Source organism: Coffea arabica, chromosome 2c (genome assembly GCF_036785885.1).
Source record: "Coffea arabica cultivar ET-39 chromosome 2c, Coffea Arabica ET-39 HiFi, whole genome shotgun sequence".
NCBI lineage: Eukaryota > Viridiplantae > Streptophyta > Magnoliopsida > Gentianales > Rubiaceae > Coffea > Coffea arabica.
Window position 1 is genome coordinate 7,310,909 of NC_092312.1, and position 20,047 is coordinate 7,330,955.

At 37.5% G+C, this 20,047-nt stretch overlaps 2 protein-coding genes and 1 pseudogene across 3 annotated transcripts; 1 reads left to right on the plus strand and 2 right to left on the minus strand.

The window, feature by feature from the left end:
* Positions 1-1,477: 1,477 nt before the first annotated feature.
* LOC113725546 (ABC transporter G family member 6-like) lies at positions 1,478-5,876 on the minus strand (annotated as a pseudogene).
* Positions 5,877-5,922: 46 nt separating this feature from the next.
* LOC113725548 (uncharacterized) lies at positions 5,923-6,803 on the plus strand. Its single transcript, XM_027248768.2, has one exon. The coding sequence runs from the start codon at positions 6,053-6,055 to the stop codon at positions 6,686-6,688; it is 636 nt and encodes a 211-aa protein (XP_027104569.1). The 5' UTR covers positions 5,923-6,052; the 3' UTR covers positions 6,689-6,803.
* A 1,844-nt stretch (positions 6,804-8,647) lies between these two features.
* LOC113725550 (SAC3 family protein A) lies at positions 8,648-18,963 on the minus strand. 2 transcript variants are annotated; one of them, XM_027248773.2, is made up of 14 exons: positions 18,741-18,963; positions 18,593-18,667; positions 15,915-16,754; positions 14,986-15,435; positions 14,096-14,197; positions 13,347-13,444; positions 12,650-12,812; positions 11,867-12,370; positions 11,633-11,773; positions 11,414-11,473; positions 10,475-10,605; positions 9,717-9,850; positions 9,384-9,619; positions 8,648-9,206 (listed from the first exon to the last, which is right to left on the minus strand). In XM_027248773.2, exons 2-14 carry the CDS (start codon positions 18,647-18,649, stop codon positions 9,105-9,107), a joined length of 3,018 nt encoding a protein of 1,005 aa, XP_027104574.2. In that variant the 5' UTR covers positions 18,650-18,667; positions 18,741-18,963; the 3' UTR covers positions 8,648-9,104. The 2 variants fall into 2 exon arrangements, with proteins under 2 accessions (XP_027104574.2, XP_027104573.2); XM_027248772.2 differs by having other exon boundaries at positions 15,915-16,757.
* Positions 18,964-20,047: the final 1,084 nt, after the last annotated feature.

A 20,047-nucleotide genomic window follows, 5' to 3' on the forward strand; every position in this document is an offset into this window, starting at 1 on the left:
TAATCCGTTCAGTGAGGATGGTTAAAAATGCTTTTTGGGTGGGTTTTGACACTTGGGCGGGCTCAATAATTGATTAGTGCTAGTAGTCTCTTTTAGATTAGTTTTACTTTTTCCATTTTTCCTGTTCTGCCATCTTTTTTTTTTTTTTCCGATTTTCAGTAGATCTAGTCTAGAAATAAATGTATAGAAATCACTCCAATGTAGATGTGTCAAAATGGGTGATTTGGACGGATTTGGGTTGATTAATATGGGTAATGGGTATAAGTGAGTCAACCCATTTATATCTATTTAATTATATGGGTATAAATGGGTAATATTAAATAGATATAAATGGGTAAGTTAAAAAAGGAATTGGGTAATCAAACCATCCATTTATAACCCATTTATTCTAACTTTTTGTAAACTAAGTTATCAATTTATACCACCCTTTACACCCATCATTAGTTTTAAATATTTACTTATAATGTTCAATAAGTCTAATTACCAATTTTTTTCCTTTTCGTACTATATGTTGCAAAATTACATACTATTTAATACTTGAATAATAAGAATATAAAAATTTGAAACTAAATACTATAAAATTTAGTATAAAAACTTAATCCAAAAATATTGAACCCCTAGCATTTTTTCATGTGTAAATTTAAAATTTTATTTTGAAAAGGTAGGAAAAAAAACTAAAACTTGTCATAAATTAGTAATGCTGAAAAATGAGTAAGTTAACAAACTAAGAGAAAATAAAATAATAAGATAAAACCAACAAATAATAATAATAATAATAATAATAATAATAATAATGAAACAAAAATAGTTAATATCATGATAAAATGAAGAATCTGACCAAAAAAAATGGGTGGGGGAAGAGAGGAGATTTGAGGGAAGATAATTCTAAATGAGTTAGTTGGGTTATTTAATAATATTTATATGCAAAAACTTAAGATATTCATATCTATCTATTTATGGGCGGATAAAATCTAGTTAAATAGGTTTGTTTACCGTGTATACTCCAATGTACTTGACCAATTCACTACATTAATTGCTTCCTTATAGTTTAAACTTTTATGATGGTGTAAGAACTACTATCAATTGTAACACCACTTGTCAAAAGAATTAGAAATAAATGGTACCACTTTACTAAATTAGGCAAGGAAAGCATTTCATACTCTGCCTCTCAATTTCCATAGCAGATGCAGCAAAGCCGCCGTTTCAACAACGACCTATATATCTTGTTCACGTACTTCCATCTCGGTATCATAGTTGTATGATGACAAGATCATGGCGATGGATGGGTTCAGTAGGCATTACACACATCACAGAGAAAGTAAGTAAGAAAGTAATTAAGGTGTTTCCCTGCAACATTAGGACGCCATATAATATAATGATCATGACATTGTGTTACATTTTCACAGGAGTCCATTAATTACTTTCTTTTATGATGACCTTTTGACAAAAAAAAAAAAAAATTAATTACTTTCTTTTATTCTTATTTGCCAAACAACAAAGTGGAGTAGTAATACAACATCCTAAAGAAGAATCCCCAAGCAACGGTGATCCAAAAGCATTCCCACTTTCCAAGATCAGCCATCCCTCTCTGCTTCATTAGGTCTGGTCCAGTGGCCATGCACGTCGAGCTTGCAGTACTCGTGCCCAAGGCTTCAACCATGCCGTTCAACAGCTGCTGTTTCAATCCAACCGGAACTGTGCCAAGGGGAGTTTCATCAAAAACTTCAATTGCTCTAACAATACATCTTCTGGGATCATCGAATTCATTATGCATTATTGCCTCATAAGTATACTTCTTGAGGGATAAGTAGTGGAACCAAATCCAGTAGGATGGGATTTGATCGCGAGTTGCGCATATCCCACAGAAGAGAGCAAAGGAACCCAGAGTCGAGGCGATAACAATGTATACACGGCTTATATCAGGAAGCAATCCTGACAGAAAAAGAACGAATGAATTCGCCCCCAAAATGAAGCCAAGATGACTAGGAAATAGATGGAGAACCCCGTGAATCCACCTTGGAGACCGGGTCCCCAAAATGTAGTGATGGAAAATGTAATTGAGAGGAATAAGAGCGACGGAATCCAGGTTAATGCGTCAGAGAACCAATAGGAGCATAGTCTGTAGACGTTGTAATTTGTTTCCCTTAGCATTATGTTCCTCTCCTGGAGTATAACCGCCAATCCATCAGCACAAATGTAATAGACTGTAGTTGTCACAAATGACAAAAATGCTACTCTTTCTTGATATCCTCTGGGCGAATTATCAAGTTGCCAAAACAATGATGCCACAATAAATCCTGTAATCAGGGTTGCTCCGAATCGACTAGCAAAAACCTCTGGCATTCGACAGGAATGGAGGAATGATCGTTTCGATAACACAGACTGCAGTCCAAAAGGAATTAGCATATTTTGGGATCTCAACACGAGGAGTAATACCATCTTTGTTGGTTGTCCTGGACTCCAATTTGCCTCGTGAAATGCAGGACTTGATTGCTTCCTTCAATGTCAATCCATGCGTGACACCAGATGGTTCCACTTCTGGTACTATTCCTATGCTCAGGTTTTGTTTTTGCCATATCTGATTGAATTGGACCATGTTGCTAATCCCATCACCAGAATATTCAAGATCGCAAATGGGATCCAAAATAGCTTCTGAAGGGTTCTTATCCGCAGGTATTGGATGCCCAAAATTCTCCATAAACAAAGGCAAATTGGATGGAGAGCCACCGTAGACTACTTGTCCACGAGACAAGAATAACAAACGGTCCAATAGGCCAAGAATTCGAAAACTTGGCTGGCGTATAGACATGATTAGAATGCTTCCACTCTGAGCAATGCGCTGTAAAACCTTCACCACCATGAAAGCACTAGTTGAGTCAAGCCCTGTGGTGGGCTCATCAAGAAATAAAAGAATAGGATTGTGTATGATCTCGATTCCAATGGAAACTCGCCGACGTTCTCCACCAGATACTCCCCGATGTAGGGCTGCAAACGAATCGAGCCGCTCGCGAGCCGCTCGAGTCGAGCTCGAGATTAATCGAGCTCGAGTCGAGCTCGAGCTCAGAATATTAAGCTCGTTAGCTCGCGAGCCGGCTCGCGAGCTTGAGTATATATATTTATATATATTTTTTATTTTTATTTAATAATAAAATTACGTATATTATATATAAATATATTTTAATTTTTTATTTTCATAGTGAAATTACGTATATATCCTTAATATTTTATTATTTATTCAGAAAAAAATATTATTTTTTTTATTTTTTTAAAAATAAAATAATTTTTTTTATTTTTTTCGAGCTCGAGCTCGGCTCGACTTGATTCGAGTCGAGCTTGAGCTCGAAAATTGCCAGCTCGTCGAGCTCGAGCTCGAGCTCGAGCTTGGTAAAATTTAATCGAGGCTCGGCTCGATTAGCTCAAAACTCGACTCGGTTCGGCTCGTTTGCAGCCATACCCCGATGCCCTTCATCTCCAGTAACGGTTCGAACTGCTTTCCGAAGGTCTAATTGATCGATCAAGTTGTGAACTCTTTTTATCTTTTCGGATTTCGAGAGATATTGAGGGAGCCTCAACTCAGCTGCAAACATCAAGGTTTCTTCAACAGTGAGCATTGGCAGAAGGAGGTCATCTTGCATAACGTAGGCAGAGATGGCTTTGAGTAATTTCGGATCCATTTGTTCGCCATTGAGACTTGAGAGTGATCTTTCCTTTTAAGCTTCCTACAAATATCCGATTAGCCAATGCATCAATCACGGTTGATTTTCCTGACCCCGAGGGACCTAGAACTGCCAAGATTTCACCATTATGTGCCTCACCAGAGATATCATTTAGCAGAACTTTTGTCTCTGGCTCCTCAGAAGGGTGGTTGCTCTTATTGCTGCAGGGGATGATGCTCGACCAGTTGAGTTTATGGCTTATTTTGACACTGTAGGAGAGGTTACTGAAAGAGAGAGTGAGAGGATAAGCCTGATTTTGGATGTTGGGGTTCCTAATTTCGACGGCAAGGTGAGCTGCAATTGCCTGGCCGTTGTCCTCCCCCTCTGGATCACCAAAGCTCGCCAAAAGGGGAGTTGGTGATGCACAGGCAGTGGAGGTGGTAGCAGGTTCCATCTGCGCCATTGGTCAAGGTCTAGCTACTAGTTGAGACTTGAGACTGAAGGGATACTCTTCTTCTATCACCTGCTGCAAGGCCTTGGTGCCTCTTTATTCTCTCAAATCTTAAGTTGTAGAAGTCAAAGGCATGGCAAAGTGAATCAGTGATTGATTGTGTATCAACTGTCCATAGCATGTGAAGCTTCTTTTCTGAGAACAGATGATCAGAGTATTCAAGTAGTATGAGCTGGAGTCTAGGTTGTGTACAATTATTTGTCTTTTGAAGGCTCATGCACAGAGAAGGAGCCACTTATCAGCGGTAATGGTAAAATGTCAATGCGTGAGAGGGAATTAGTCTAGTCTTTTCTGCTCGGGAAAGAGAATATAATTATCGACATGAAAGAGCTTATATACATGTATGAAAAAATGATGATTTCCAGATTTGGGATTCCGAAGGCACAGAAAATTCCCCCATGCATTCGCATCTGTATCATGAACCTGCAATTTTAAAACCTTCCAAACTCATTAAAAGCTGGATTTTCTCAAACGGGGAAATGAAATCTCATCATATTCATATGTGATATTTTACACCTTTTGAAAGTTAAAACAGGGACTAAGCACCTCAACTGCTAGTATTTCAACCTAGTTTCCAAAAAGAAAAAGAAGAAAACTGTCCAATGAATGTGTTCGTGCCTTAAAGTTTATGCGTGCTTAGGATATCGTTTATTCGTATGTCATGGACCAGTTAATAGTAAATGATTCTCTAACAAATCACCCCAGAAGAGTTTTCTGTTTTCACAATCTTTGAAGAGAAAAATGATTTAGCCTGTACTTGGTAAACAAATTTTACACTTCCGGGTTCTCTCCAAAAACATGCTTTGATTTTTTTTTTTTTTTTTTTTTTTACTTCTTTGATTGAATCATGCCAGCGACAGGTAATGTGTTAGTTGCATGGTATTTAGCATAAAACTAGAGATTAATTGGTGAATGGTCAGTAGCAAATTACATATTTTAAGCAGGGTGCACAAAATGCAACATCGTGTTAGCAAAAAATGTACCATAAACATCGTGTTAGCAAAAAATGTACCATAATTTGGTGAGGGAAACGAACCGTCGTGCAAGGATAATGACAAGCTTAATAGAGCAGACTTTCCTGAAATTCGTATCTTCCACAATCTTTTCAGACTTTGTGTGTGTGTGTGTGTGTATATATATGTTTCTTAACAGACATCATGCAACAAAACCAATAGTAGTAACAGTTTCTTCTATCCGCCACGACAGCTAGGAACAAGTATAAAAAATTTTAGGGCTGGATGTTAAATACTACTCCTAACAGTTTAGAAGGGCTGGCTGAAAAATTGCAAATGGCTTTGCCTACTTTGAGGTTGTCCTTGAATGACAATAATTGTTCTTCGAATTTAATAATGTGCTAATTTTTTTTTCCCTGTATGCTAGCAATATTTCTAGTTGTAGCTACAAAATATCACCCTCACAAGTAGCATGGAAAGAAAGGTCCATAGTTAAAATTGTAAATGCAGAACAGAAAAATATGAGAAGGAAAATGAGAGTTCAGGATAAGTCAACGCCATTAGTCTCATTTTTTTAGAAATAAAATGCGAATTTCCTCAATTGTGACAAATTTTCGAAGAGTTTCAAAGCTATTTTTTTTTTTTTTTTGTCCAAAGGAAAAAATGGGTTTTCTTTTCCTCCTCCTATTTATAAGTGGATATTCGAACACATAATGCTGCCTATTGCCACGGTTGCACATTCCCACTATAAAGACTTTTCAGTGTCAGTCACATACTGGTCCAAAGAAATTTATGATTCCCTTTTCCAAGGGATTTATTTTTCAAAAGGGGCGAAAATAAAAAAGAAAAAGTTTTCAAGGCAAAAATGCAAAAGAGAAGACTGAAAGAAGGATACTCCCCTTATCCAAGAAACCAAAGAAAGGGAAGCGCAAATGGCGACATTGCCATCCTCTACATTCCAGCTCTCTAACCCAAATCCCTTATTTCCATCATCATCCCCACGCACTTGCTCTCCACTCAAACTCCACGCGCCTCCCAGCCATTCCTTCACCATCATCACTCGGGCCACTTCCGATGACTCCTCCTCCGACGAAACTGACCAGACCCAAACAGAATCCCCGGGCTCCGACTCAGACGTCTTCGAGAACCGCCTCTCCCAAGTCCGGCTCCGCTACAAAAGCGGAACCGGAAAGAAAGCGGAGGTCCGGAAGACCCGGAAGGGCAAAAAGGGAGCCTCAAGCTCAAGCTCCGGTTCCGGGATGTACCTCCCTCCGGTGCCCCTGAAGGAGGCCGTCTCAGAAGGGCTGAATGTGGAATTCGGGTTCAGCCCGTACTCTGAGCGGGTCAACGGGCGAATTGCTCTTATCGGCCTAACCGCCTTGATTCTCGTGGAGCTGGCAACGGGTCAGGGGGTGATAAAATACCATTCGCCGGCTATAATTCTAATTCAGGTTTATTTCATGGCGGCGGCTTCGGCATTGTACGTTAAGTACGAGAAAGAGAAAGTAAGTGTTTGGCCTCGGACCCAGTCATCAGCTTCTTCCTCCTCTTCTTCTGCTGACAAATGAAGACTGACAAAGTTAATATTCAGAAGGGTTGGTAATTGTAAGCATGTAAAATTCTGAATCTTTTTGCGTTCTTGAATTTATAGGTGTTGGCTATTTTCAACTCCTCCTACTAGTACTCCCTTTCTTTCACCATGTTAATTAGCATTCTTTTTATCCTTTTTTTTTTCCTTTCCCCGAGAAAGGAAAAGAAAAAGGGAAAGCTAACTGGGCAAAAAAAAAAATCTCAAAACGTCAATATAGAAATCAGGTTAGTAACCACTGGATCAATGGCTGGCACTGGCAGGGAGGTGCTTAAGTCCTCTTTGGGTTTGGGCTGCAGAGGGTTTGGGCCGTAGGAGAGAGATCAAACCTCACCTGCACCTCACCTGCAGAGGGTTTGGGCCGTAGGAGAGAGATCAAACCTCACATGCAGTGAAAAAAATTTAAGGATGATGTCAGAATATTATTTTAGTCTAGTTAGGTCCGTATATTCACTAGTCCCATATCACAGCCTCCTTAAACTCTCCCTGTCCCCTAGGTGAGAGTTCAAACTTCACCTGCAACGAAAAAATTTAAAGATGATGTCAGAATATTTTTTTGATCTAGTTAGGTCCGTATACTCGCTAGTCCCCTATCACAGCCTCCTTAAACTCTCCTTGCCTCCTAAATTAGAATAGAGTAAGTTATACAAATGTATAGGCCGGACATTAATTTGATGTCTAAGAAGCATCCACTTTCTCCGGCCCACTAAAGTGGCAGGGACGCATAGAGATTTTAAAGATTCAATAATCTTTTTCTCTCTTTACATACATTTGTAGCCTCGAATGATTATTGAATTTGGACGTAAAAATGGAGTTAATTTATCGAGGATAAAACTAGATGGTAAATGAATAAAATTTTAAGTTTTGAGGAAAGGGCATCTGGGCATCTCAAACGGAGACTAATATTCATGGTTTTAGATGATTATTTTCATCGAGCTTTTCCAAAATCACTTGGAAGTTAGAACATGGGACTTTGCAAAGAGTCAAAGGCTAAAACCCATGAAAAAACATTTTAAATGAGATGACGTCGATAACTACAACAGACTAGGAATTCAATCATATTGACGAAGTGCACAGGTAATAAAGAAGATAGTCTATCAGACTAGGAATTGTCATCAGTAACAACCTGCTCTCTGGTTAATTATTGGGAAAATCGTCCAAAACGTCCCTCACATTTTGTAAAATGACTTTTTTCGTCCCTCACTTTTAAAAGTGTAATTTTATATCCCTTACATATTCACATCGGTCAAATATAGTCCCTAACTAGATTTCCGATCATTTTTTGGCCGAAATCCATCACGTGCAAGGCACGTGATCATTTTTTAAGGGTAAATTTGTCAAATTATATTTTACATAATCTGATCTATAGTCCTCCACATTTTATAAATCAAATTTTTTCGTCCCTCATATTTTATAAAATGATTTTTTCATCTCTCACATTTCACAAAATGAATTTCTCCATCCCTTATATTTCAAAAAATGAATATTTCCATCCCTCACTAATTATGTATGTGAGGGAAACCCTAAAAAAAAAATGTGTGAATACATTTTGTTTATTAATTATTTACCGTGCGCAAGTAATTTTAGCACTTGCTAAACGTCTGAAACGCAATAGCGAGACGCAAGAATCAGAGTGCAAGAAATCTTAGCAGTTGCTGAGTACCTGCAACAACGCAATAATAAGATGCAAACAATCAGTTCCTCTGTGACTCTTCATCACCATGTAATGCAAGCATGCACGATGTAGAGGAGGAAAACAGTGTAGTAGTAACGATAAGAGCATGCGCGGTAGCAAAGCACATAATTTGCATCATAGCAAAGAAAATAGCTACATCATGTTAAGCCACCAAACAATTAATAGACGGAGTTTTAACAAATATTTATATAAGAATCCTCGACAGTGGAAGCTTCAAGAGGCAGGAAAAATCAAGTCCAGTGATGAACCGCCAAAATTGATGATATTCAATAGCCATCATACAAACAAGTCAGGCTCATGCCATCTTCCTGACTCTAGGTCCAAACCTACAGTGTAAACGTTACTATTGCTTATTTCATTTTCCCTTCCAATATACATTTGTATAGTTCTCTATCATCCCTGGAAAGAATGGTAATTTCTTTCGAGACACTGATATCTATTAATGAGTTGGAAGTACAAGTGCATCCCATCAGTACACTGGGAGAAGCACTTCAATGGGAACTCACATTTCCTTTCCCTTTCAATTCATAATATCTCACAACATACAGTTGATATAACAGAAGTCCACGTCCCCGCTAATTGAACAGCTGCCCTGCGCAAATCTCCAAGCAAAATTTCTTGGAACTGATCTCTGTGATGGCTTAATCAGATTCCCCCCAGACAGGACCTTCAGACGACTCTTTCATTTAACCATACCAACTTATACAGGATTCCGTGCCAAAAAATCGTCAACTGCAAGATTAGCATCTCCATGGCTCACGGCATCCTCAGGTTCTGGCATGTAGAGGCTTGACATAGATACCTGAACATTCAAAGGCCAATTAAATAGTTTTAGCTTCAAACAGAAATGAACCAGAAAGGAGAAAAGCTGTCCAATTTAAAAACATAACCAGGACTCTTTTGGCTCGATTATTTCCCCCCTTCCCAGCCCATAACAGCTATCAAGTCTTTCATGCACTAGGAGAGGGAAAAGACATACCTTTGTGTCAAGAAGCATCTCCCCAGCATTATCATTAGATAGGCATGCACCATGAGCCTTCAACCATTCTGCACATTCTTCAACTCCATCTCTTTCCTTCTCATCACTTGCTTCAGTTGTGGGCGAGGCATTACCGAAGCCCAGAACCTGAGAAATGTATGCGACGGGAATAGTAGGACGATATGAACGAGACATACACTTTACTGCTGCATATCGCATCTTTTCAACATAAAGATCTGCAGTTCACCAAGTATAATGAACTCATCGTGTTAGGTAATAAGAATGGACAATAAGGAGAAGTGAAATAAGCATGATGACTTGAATTCTACCCACCCATGAGAAGAGTACTAAGGTTGGGAGCTGTTTTGTATAGCCTGAAAAACAGAACATAATTCCCTGAAGTCACTGCTGAACGAACTGCAAGAGCGTGTTTCACAGCATCATTTTTCCTAGCATCAGCTGATAATCTGTGCAATCAATGTTACGTCAAAAACATTCAAAACTCATCTTGCAAAATAAAAATAAAACTAGTGATAAACTTCTCTAGGCACACTAATTATGAACACTTCAGTACAATTGTATCCACTGCATGAACATGATCTAATCTGGAAGCATACAGTCTAACATGATTTACAGTTGATAAAAGCTCATGCACAATGCAGATTCAATCCAGTTTCTACTGTCAAAATGAATATTTGACATGACTATACAGAATAGCTCCAGCAGGATGCAAGTACATAGCGAAAATGATATTGTTTATAAGTATGTCGTACATTGAAATTACGAAAGATTTACAATTCCAAAGTCTAAAATAAGCAACATCACCGACAGCTAAATTGACCTAAGTTAACAGAAACCAATAAGCCTTTCAGGCAATGCTACTAGAGGGAGACACAGTAAAATAAGAGCCAGCAAGATTCAGCAGATAGCTCCTCTCTGAGTAAGAATGTAAAAAAGGGAGGGCTGAGCACTGTTGGAAGTAGGTGGTGTGTCTCTTGATAAAGATCCTATGGGTACAGTTAATCTGAGAACAGTAATCGGCAAAAAGACAACTAATCTGTGAACGACTAATTCCAGATTTAGCTAACAACCTTGACATCACAGACAGGAGATCTCTGTTATTGTTAGAGTGCAGGATTACACAGAGTAAATTGTATGCAGCAAACTCCAAATGGCATCCCCTGATTCCTTCAGCATAAAGCGTTTTCAACTGGGATTGGCACTGCATAACCAGATCAAGAATGTCAATCCCTGCAACAAATAGTCACTCCAACAAAATGAAGAAACATGAAGTTTAATCCATGCTACACGAAGAATGCTGCTTGGGCAAAAATAGAAATTAAACACAACTAAAAGTGCATCTTAAACTCCACCACCGTGTCGTCTATGCATTATAAGAGAGCTACAAATGCAGTTTTATTGGAACAAAAAAATAAAACTATCTTTCAAAAAAATTAATTTAAAAAAATTGGATTGACAGATAATAACAAGTACACATAATAAATTAGTACATATAAGCCATAGTACCACACTTATTTTTCCACATTAGGTTTCTCATGTTGATCAAGCAAGGCATCTCCAATTCTTGTTATCCCTTATTTATCAGAAACATATATGGGTTTGTTTGAATTGGCTTGATTTCAAATAAAAAAATTTACTTCACAAATTTCAACCACCTTTTTATCTTCCCAATCACCTTTTTATCTCACATACATCACATCACAAAAAGTGCTACAGTAATTGTCTCAAATAAATCATCCAAATAAACTCATAGCTTGTAACCCATAAATGTGATTATGCTGTGCATGTAAATTAGCATCACAACAGACACATCACTAATTCGTAGCAGAATAGGTTACACAACAAATTGAATGCCTACTGGTCTTAGGTAATAGCCACCATACATTAAACAACATACCAAAATCTCCAGATGCATAAAAGAAGAACAGAATTAGACTAGAATAAACTATTTATGAAGCATTCCAAACTAGAAGTTCTCAAGCTGGGTTAATTCCAAATTAAAAACAGACCTGATTAAACTCTGGCAGATCCCCAACTTCAATTGCTAAACGAGCATGAGTTTCATAAACCTGAAAGAGGGGGTGATGCCATGAATATTGTAAAGAAAGTAGTCATACTCAACATCTCTACTCACCCAAAATGACCGACTAACAAGATTCCCAGCCAAGTTTGACATTGATATGTTTGTAAGAAATCCTGAGACACATTCTTAACAAAAAATTATATACCTTTACAGTTAACTCATTGCATATATGCTGTACAGTCAAGTCTTGCCGAATGGATTTTAACTGATCGCACTTATAAAGGTAATTCTTTTCAGAATTTTGCACCATAAGCAGGGCTTTTTCCAAGACCTCTTCTGGTCTTACCTGCAAGATTTTATTATTCAAGACAAGCAGCTCAAGTTAGTCTAAGCCAACAATTCAATCGTAAACGACCACAGGCACAGACAAAACATTTACCGTGACAGGATCAGGAGCCGAAGTAAGGCGCAGATAACGTTTCTCAATTTCCTGAGAGGTCCCTTTAACAGTAAGAGCATCCCAGTCAATATCTTCAACAGCCTTGGTGCCACTGTCCTCAAAGTTTCTGCTATGCACCAATGCACTAGCTCGTCTAGTATATAGATTGCCAGCACCAGCACCAGCACTTTTCTGCCTAAAATGATTAATTTCTGCTCGGTTTCCATGTCCCTTTTCAAAACGTTTTGATCGACTTTCACGTCTCTTTCTTTCCTCTGGTGAATCAGCAAGTGCTACAGCAGCAGAATAATATGCTGTTAAAGTTTGTTCCTTATCACTCTCACTTGATTCATCACCATTATCAGCTGCACTTAGACCATCAACAAGACGTTGCTTCTTAGCTGGCCTGAAAGAATTTTTGTTGGAGCTTTTCTGTTCTGGTAAAGAAAATTTGGTATTACTCCAGTTATCCACCTTGTTCTCTGTTTTTCCAACTGTATAGTGCTGTGCATGAACTTAAAAGTGAGAATCATAGAACAACTAACTCATAACAATACACTATTTTCTAGACCTACCAAAACTCCAATTCATTGAACACAAATTCTACTTATTTTCCGGCTGAAATAAGAAAAGAGACGTTAAACCCACATTCAATCACCTTGACTTGGTTTTTTGCCACCTATGTGAGAGAACGAAGGCTTGACAAGCTAGAAAATCAAATTCAATGGTAAAACTACCAAGGAAATTCTTGGTTTTCCACTGAAATTAGATTAAACCAGATACCTGTTTGTTCCAAAAACCATATTTTACAGGTTCACGGGCAGCAGCAGCAGGAGGCTTGTCAGCCACTTTCTCTTCTGATATAGGTTCCCACCTACTTTTGGATCGTCTACTAGGACTTCTGCTTTTTGGTAATGAAGAAATGGGAGTTGAGAACAGTATATGTCTGCATTCAACGAGACAAAATGAAGTCAATCTTTACTCCACAACTACACTCTTTTCATTCTTGTAATGCTAAAGGATAAAAATTGCATTAAATTATTTAGCATCTTTTAGAATCTAACATAAAGAAAAAGAGGGGGGGGGGGGGTTCCATTGACCAGTGCCAAGAACAAAAATACCAAAGGAATAACTTCACAAAATATCGACATTTAAGACAGTTTTCCTCATATACGACTTATAGCCAAAAGAAAAAAGTATTGGGACCAAGGAAATTGAAGTATTGGGAGCTTCCACACTCAAAACACCTGAATCAAGATTTACATGTGGTAATTCTTGTTGATGAGTACTTATATTAATAACAATGTCAGCATTTACAAAAGAAAAGTATGTTGCCTTACATATCTCAACAAATTGTGTTGGGCATGTGACACTATTAACAAGATCATAAAATGTTGAATGTTTTCTTCTTATTTATCATGGATGCTCAAGGTAGAAAGCAGAAGGGAGGAAGGGGGCAGAGAGAGGAAGAGGGAGATACTCTTGATTAGCAGCATCTGCATTCGGCAGGGGGAAAAGAGGCTCTGTATCCCAATCTCTTGTATGTAGAGTACCATCAGCGGTTGCCTTCATGATAATCTAACAAGTGCAGTAACATATAAGAGATAAGTAAACAGCACAAGAGAAAAGTAGAAACAAAGAACTGCATTGTAACAAACAAAATGCATAACAAAAAATAAAACTTAAACAATTGGCAGCTGTAGTAAACTGTGAATGACATAGAACTAAGATTTCCATGAAAAGGTGAAAGCAGAAGTCTTCCCACATCATAAGTAAACTCTATAACCAGAAACCAGCATATACAGGAGTGCACATACTAACGCCAACAGCAACCCAACAGTATGTGCAATATGAACAAGTCAACTTTGCAAATGAACTCTAAACTTATACACACGCACGAGAGAGAGAGAGAGAGAGAGAGAGAGCAATCTATGGCATTTACCAAAGAAAACAAAAGAAGGAAAAGGATAAATTGAAGTTGGTAGTTGATCTCCATCTATCACATCTGACAAAAAAATATTAAAACAGAAATACAATTCACACAAAAGCACATACTTTCTTCACCAGATGACTATAATTTAGAACCTATGAAGATTGGCACAGAAAGATCAAAAACCACTGCTCCCTAATCCATTCGAGATGACTCGAGGATTTTTTGCAGTTTGTCTACTACCAAATATGGACATCCCTAATGACACAGCAAAAGCAACATCAGTACACTTTGCTTACCTCTTTCATGACAGCTTGAGAAGCCACCATTTGTGCATCACCTTTGCAGCGAGCCAAAGCCCTTTCGACATAACCACACAGTGACTTTGGAAACATGCCAGGCTACAAATAACAAAAATAGAGATCAATTTAAAAATAAAAAATAAAACATGGAGATCAGTTAATGCCACCCACAGATACTGTAAATATGAACATGCATTCAAAATGCAGAAACTGAATGCACATTCATAGAAAGTACAAAATAAGTCAAATTTGAACTCGTATGATGCTAGACGTTCAAGAGCCCAACAAATGGGTTCAGTAAGTTCGATGGCAACCTCAATACTACAACCATAAGGTGAACCAAAACTCATCTAAAAACGTTAAATACAAAATTTGACTAACTAGATATAGGAGGAAGAGGACTAGTAAGATGTCCACCTAAGAAATATGATATCAAAATTAACAAGTGCGTAACTAGAAGTACGCATCAACATTGCAGAGCAGAAGAAACAAGCCAAGACTGCCTACTGACATCCTTGCGTAAAATAAGTCCAGTGGTATTTGCTCAAAAAGGGGACACCTTTTGCCTTTTGCAACTAAAAAGTAAATCAGCTACAATTGAAATGGAAATTCAAAGTCCAACACCACTCCATAACTTTAGAAGGAGGTCAAGCAACAGTGGAATTCCAAACAAGTAAAAAAGACAAACACATAAACCTATGTACAGATAAAGCTAGTTCATAGGATGATCTTTAGATAGTTACAATATTTCAAGTGCCTAAAATGCAGCAGTAAAATATAAATCTGATTGAACATGAAACCATATATCAAGTGTACAGTTTAGAAATGTATTTATGCCACAGGAAATGAGAAATTATAAATGACCACCAGAGGGAAGCAAATTGTACCTTTAGTATAGAATCAGCAGCATCTTCAGATGGCACTTTCTCATTTGGCTTTGTCAGTGAAACACTAATGTAGGCAGGCTTTGAAGCTGCAGTGCTTGCAGAAATATCCTTCTCTACTTTTGGAAAACCCAAGCCCAAATTTGAAGCAATTCTAGGATTTGTAGGAATCTGCAATTTGCTGCTTGCCCTGCGCGAATCAAGCTGTGGAGCAATTTGTGAAACAGTTTGTAAAGATGACTGATAACTTTGGGGAACCTGATGCGTAGCTGTATACACTAAGTTATGTCCTTGAGAATGTGCGTGATTTTGCTGATTCTGGAAGCTTTCATATGTGGAACTTGTCTCTAAAGGCATTTGAACATGTTGCACTGAATTCAAATTTTGATTTTGAAAAACTGCAGGTGCAGGCTTCCAATGCCCATCATGAACACCACCATTCACTGTACCAGACTGGAAAGGGAAAAGCAGTGCATAAGCAATCACGTTATTAATCAACCAAAACATGATGCTGGCATTGCTTCATTATATCACCAGTGAACATATGACACAAGTAAACAGGTACCAAAACCATGAAGGACACATGAACAAGTAAAAATTCACACATAAAGAAGAAACAGATATTCTCTGAACATTCGAAGCACTGTCACAGAGATATGTGATTGCAGCAAATTTAAACCAGGAATGGTGAATTCTATCCACACCCCAGAACCAAATTCTAAAGAATATTGTTAGTAGAAACTTAGACAGGAAAGAATATGCCTAGATTAATAGGCCAAACCTAGTTCCTGAAAATGCACACTTCAACGTCCGTAATTCATGAAAGTTGCACATGAAAGTAAATGCTTAACCTTGTACTAAATGTGAATTCTATCATTGAACGTAAAAATATCAACTATCAGTGAACACATTCAATAGGAGGGACAAAAAACCTGTGCCGCAGGTAATTCAGAAGATGTAGATTCCGGCCTCCAGGACGTAATATAAGGTGCAGAGGCTTGACTATTTGCTGCTGGATACCCACCAGGGACAGAACTCAGACTAGGTGCACCAGAAGCAGAAACATTTTCTGTCCCTGGAGCACAGCTGACTTCTGTTTGTGTTTGATTGTAATAGTCAGCCCATTGCTTATAATGATGTGCATACTGTGAAGATGCAGCACTAGGAGTGGAACTGTACAATGTAGTCGAGTCTGGGGTGTAGTTGGGATATTGAGAAGAGTATGTTGCGTACTGTCCTTCTTGCCAATAATTGGTCTGGTTGCTATAAACACCACTCTGATAACCTCCGGCTGTCTGATAATCAGCAGGATTGTAGTAAGTGCTTGAATAACTTGCAGACCCAGCATAAGACCCAGTATTCTGAAATGAGGAAAGAGGCTGATAAGGAGCACCTGAGTTTTGGTATGCTCCTACAGGAGGTTGATATGGTTGACTTGTTTGCTGCTGATAATTATTATAGTAAGATGCATATCCTGTATTTCCATATCCATACGGATCTGTATTCTGGTAGGTTGAATAACTATTGTAATCGTGTTGTACATTTACTGCCCCAGAAGTTGAAGTGGATACAACAGGTGCCCCATTTAATCCATCTTGGACACTCCTTGAGGTTAATTCTGCTTGTTGGTCATGATGATAAGTGGAAGTAGAAACGGTTCCATTCTCCCTAGGATAATTATTTGCCCCATGGGTGGTCCATGATATTGGTGCAGAGCTAGTTGAGGCATAGTAAGAGGATGCATGTGCTTGACTTGGATCAATGACTGGATACTTCTGGAAAACAAGGATAAATTTGTTTTTAGATACAAGAAACACATTTTCAAAAAATTCTTTTTCCCAGTTTTCTTTTGATAAAAGTGCATCAATTACAAATATAATCTGCATTTACAACATGACACATAACAGGTAGAGGAAGAAAGCAAGAAAACAAAACAAAAAGGATACAAAACAAGAAACCCAGAAGCCACCAAGAAAATCTTAGATATAAATATAGAGGTAATCCACATCAACTTCCCAAAGAAGATTATAATGTAATATGTTTCATATACTACAGTAGTAACAACCATACGAATAGTAATAAAATATAGACACTTTCCCATTCAACAAAGGCTGAAGCCTGTGAATAATAGTCTCACTGAATTAAATATGTACTATGGTTTATTTTTTACAAATGTAAATCCTGAATGGAACTTAGAAAGATAATTCTACTGTGGAAGATCTAAAACTACAGTGTAACATTTAACTTTAGATTTTGAGAGCCTAAAGATCATAAATTATGCATAGCAGGAGTCAACAAACCATGAGTTCAAATCTGCATTGTTTTCTTAGAGATATACAGGGTGAGAAACACTTCCATCATGAAGTTAGAGAAATTTTAACGAGAGAATATATCATATTCGAAAGTTGTGTTAGAGAAGATCACAACTGTGCAACTTTCACAATTTCATCCTCTAGTTTCAACTTAGAAACTGTTTAATGGCCCATTTTGTTATTGTAGATGGTTTCAAGTAAGGGCTCTGCCTTTCAGTCCAATTCTTCCAAATTCTCAAATATAAAACAATGGGCTTCACAAACATCTAGAACCCATTTATTTCTCTCAATTGTCACACTAAAAAGCTCTACAACAAATTAACATAAAATTTTTCTCTCCATATCATTATCTGGTTCGCACTTAACTCAACCAAAATAGGCCTTTGTACAGGTGATCGTTATGACAATTAAAAGAACTGGTTCAATCAATTTAAACAACAATGAGAAACAGCAACTAACTAGTGAAGAACAAGGCAGCACAAAGCACAAAGAAAATCCTCTGCACATACAGAATAAGACAAGAACTTTTAGCCCACGCCAATCCACTTCGAATCTCATGTTAACACAACAAACACATCTATCACAAACTCGTAATGATGGACACTATGCTTATGAGTATGTTTTAGGGTTTGCAATCCTTATGCAACTAGCTAAGAAGAAAAATTAGCAGCTTCCATTTAGTTTACTCAAAAAAAAAAAGAAACGCTATAGAACAATGACCAGAGAAAGCAGAAATGAAAGAGAAAGGGTGCTTTCTCACTCAAACTTACTGCCAGCAATACAAGTGATGACATAGTACTGAGTAACGATGCCAGCAAGCCAGGTTTTCATACATATTAGAACATAAATCCTGGATTTTGCAGAAAAATCCAACTGGATAATTTATGGAATCTTAGTTCCCCAACCCCAGCACAAACAAAAAACTTTGAGGGTGTATTCTTAAAACTCGCATCAACGTTCGCCATTTTTACTCAAATGAAACTGACGAGAATCACGTCCAATGCCACTCAATAAACCCCAAAACCATTCCATAAGCTTGCTAGAACCAGATAGTGCACAAATTAGTACCTAATTTCTTGTTTCCTAACTCAAGCTAGCAACGAGAAGTTCATATCTCAAACAAAAGCAGCTAAATCCTGCCTAATCCAATGTTCAACCTTTAGAAACAACCCATCCTAATGCTCATTAAGCAGCTCTTTTTACAATTTTACCTTCTACCTGATAACACCGAGCAACATCTTCAACATAAAATGGTTTATATTATTCAACCATAAAATACAAAAGATTTGGTTAGTTACCTCGACGGAATTGGTGCCCAGTGTTGTTAGAGTATCAGTAGTCCCTCCTTGATTCATCCTCGTCAAACTAACATGCTGCAAATTTTACCTAACAACGGTTACTAAACAATTTATTATCAACAAATTCAAACAAATCGCAAAATCCTACCCGATTCAACGAACTCAAGGGCTCAAACTTTCAGAGGAGACGGTAAAAATAGCTCCAAAACCTAAATTGCGTCAAACGCAGAATCAAGAAAAGGACCAAAATTATCGACAGAAAAGCAGAAAACAATCAGCTGGGACAGAATTTTAAAAAAAAAAAAGTGCAAATAGGTTGGAAAACCAATTTGACTAGGTTGTCAAAATAACCCAGATAGGAACGACGTCGCGTAGGTAGTGCTTTATATAGTCTAAAACGGACCCACAACCTTGGACCGACCCAGTATCAAACCGGGCTAAGTTGGCCCTTTACCTTCACGATGTTCAAAATCTAGAAGGAATCCATCCAGTGCACGTTAAACAGCTATTTAATGTTTTAACACCGACCATATAATACAGACATAATGGGTTAATTACCTCGACGGATTTGAAGCCGAGTGTTCCTAGAGTATCACAAGAGTAGTCTAGACTCTAGAGCTGTGGACAAACTGAGTATATCATGTTTGAATCTTATTCGTTAAGTTATTTGAATCAGACTCGTGTTCGTTTGAAAATTTTCGATTCAGAATCTCTGTTCATGTACGTATTCAGCTAGTTAATTAAAATTTTAATTTAAGTTCGATCGTTTAACATAGATGAACCAATTTTGTATAGCCTCGACAAGTTTGAATTCAGGCTCAATACTAAACTTACTATTTAATCCCAAATTTTGTGAAATGACAATCGAGCACATGTTCGCGAACGAGGTAATAACAAATTGCACTACCGCTAGTCGAAAAGGTTTAAGAGATAATAACAAATTGCTAGGTGGTTGTGAGCACTAAGTAATATTATATACATTCTTGACTCACTAATACCTATCGTTATAAGAGGATGAGTATACACTGAAATTATACTCTTAATGAAGTGTAAATATTTACATAATGTTTAATGCTGTAAATTTTGAAAGTATCTTCACTTTATGATTCTCGAAGTCATGCCACTTCTAACAAAAGTTGGATTTGCTTTTGTTTATGATCATGACTCTAGGATGGAGCATATGGCTGCTAAAGTTGGATGTGCGTAATATATCTAACCTAATTTTTAAATTATAGTTTAATGCTATATGCAACTTTAATTTGGTTAGATTTGGTGATGTACTTACACTAAAAGAAAAGTTTAAATCTAACTATTCTTTTCTTTAAGGATTGTTTTTATGTGCTAGTTTGTTTATTTCGTTCACAAAATAAGTGGGAAATTGTTGAGATAGTTCGTAAAATAAAATAGAAATAAACATTGTCATAACAGAGAAACTAGAAAGTTTTTGAACGTTTT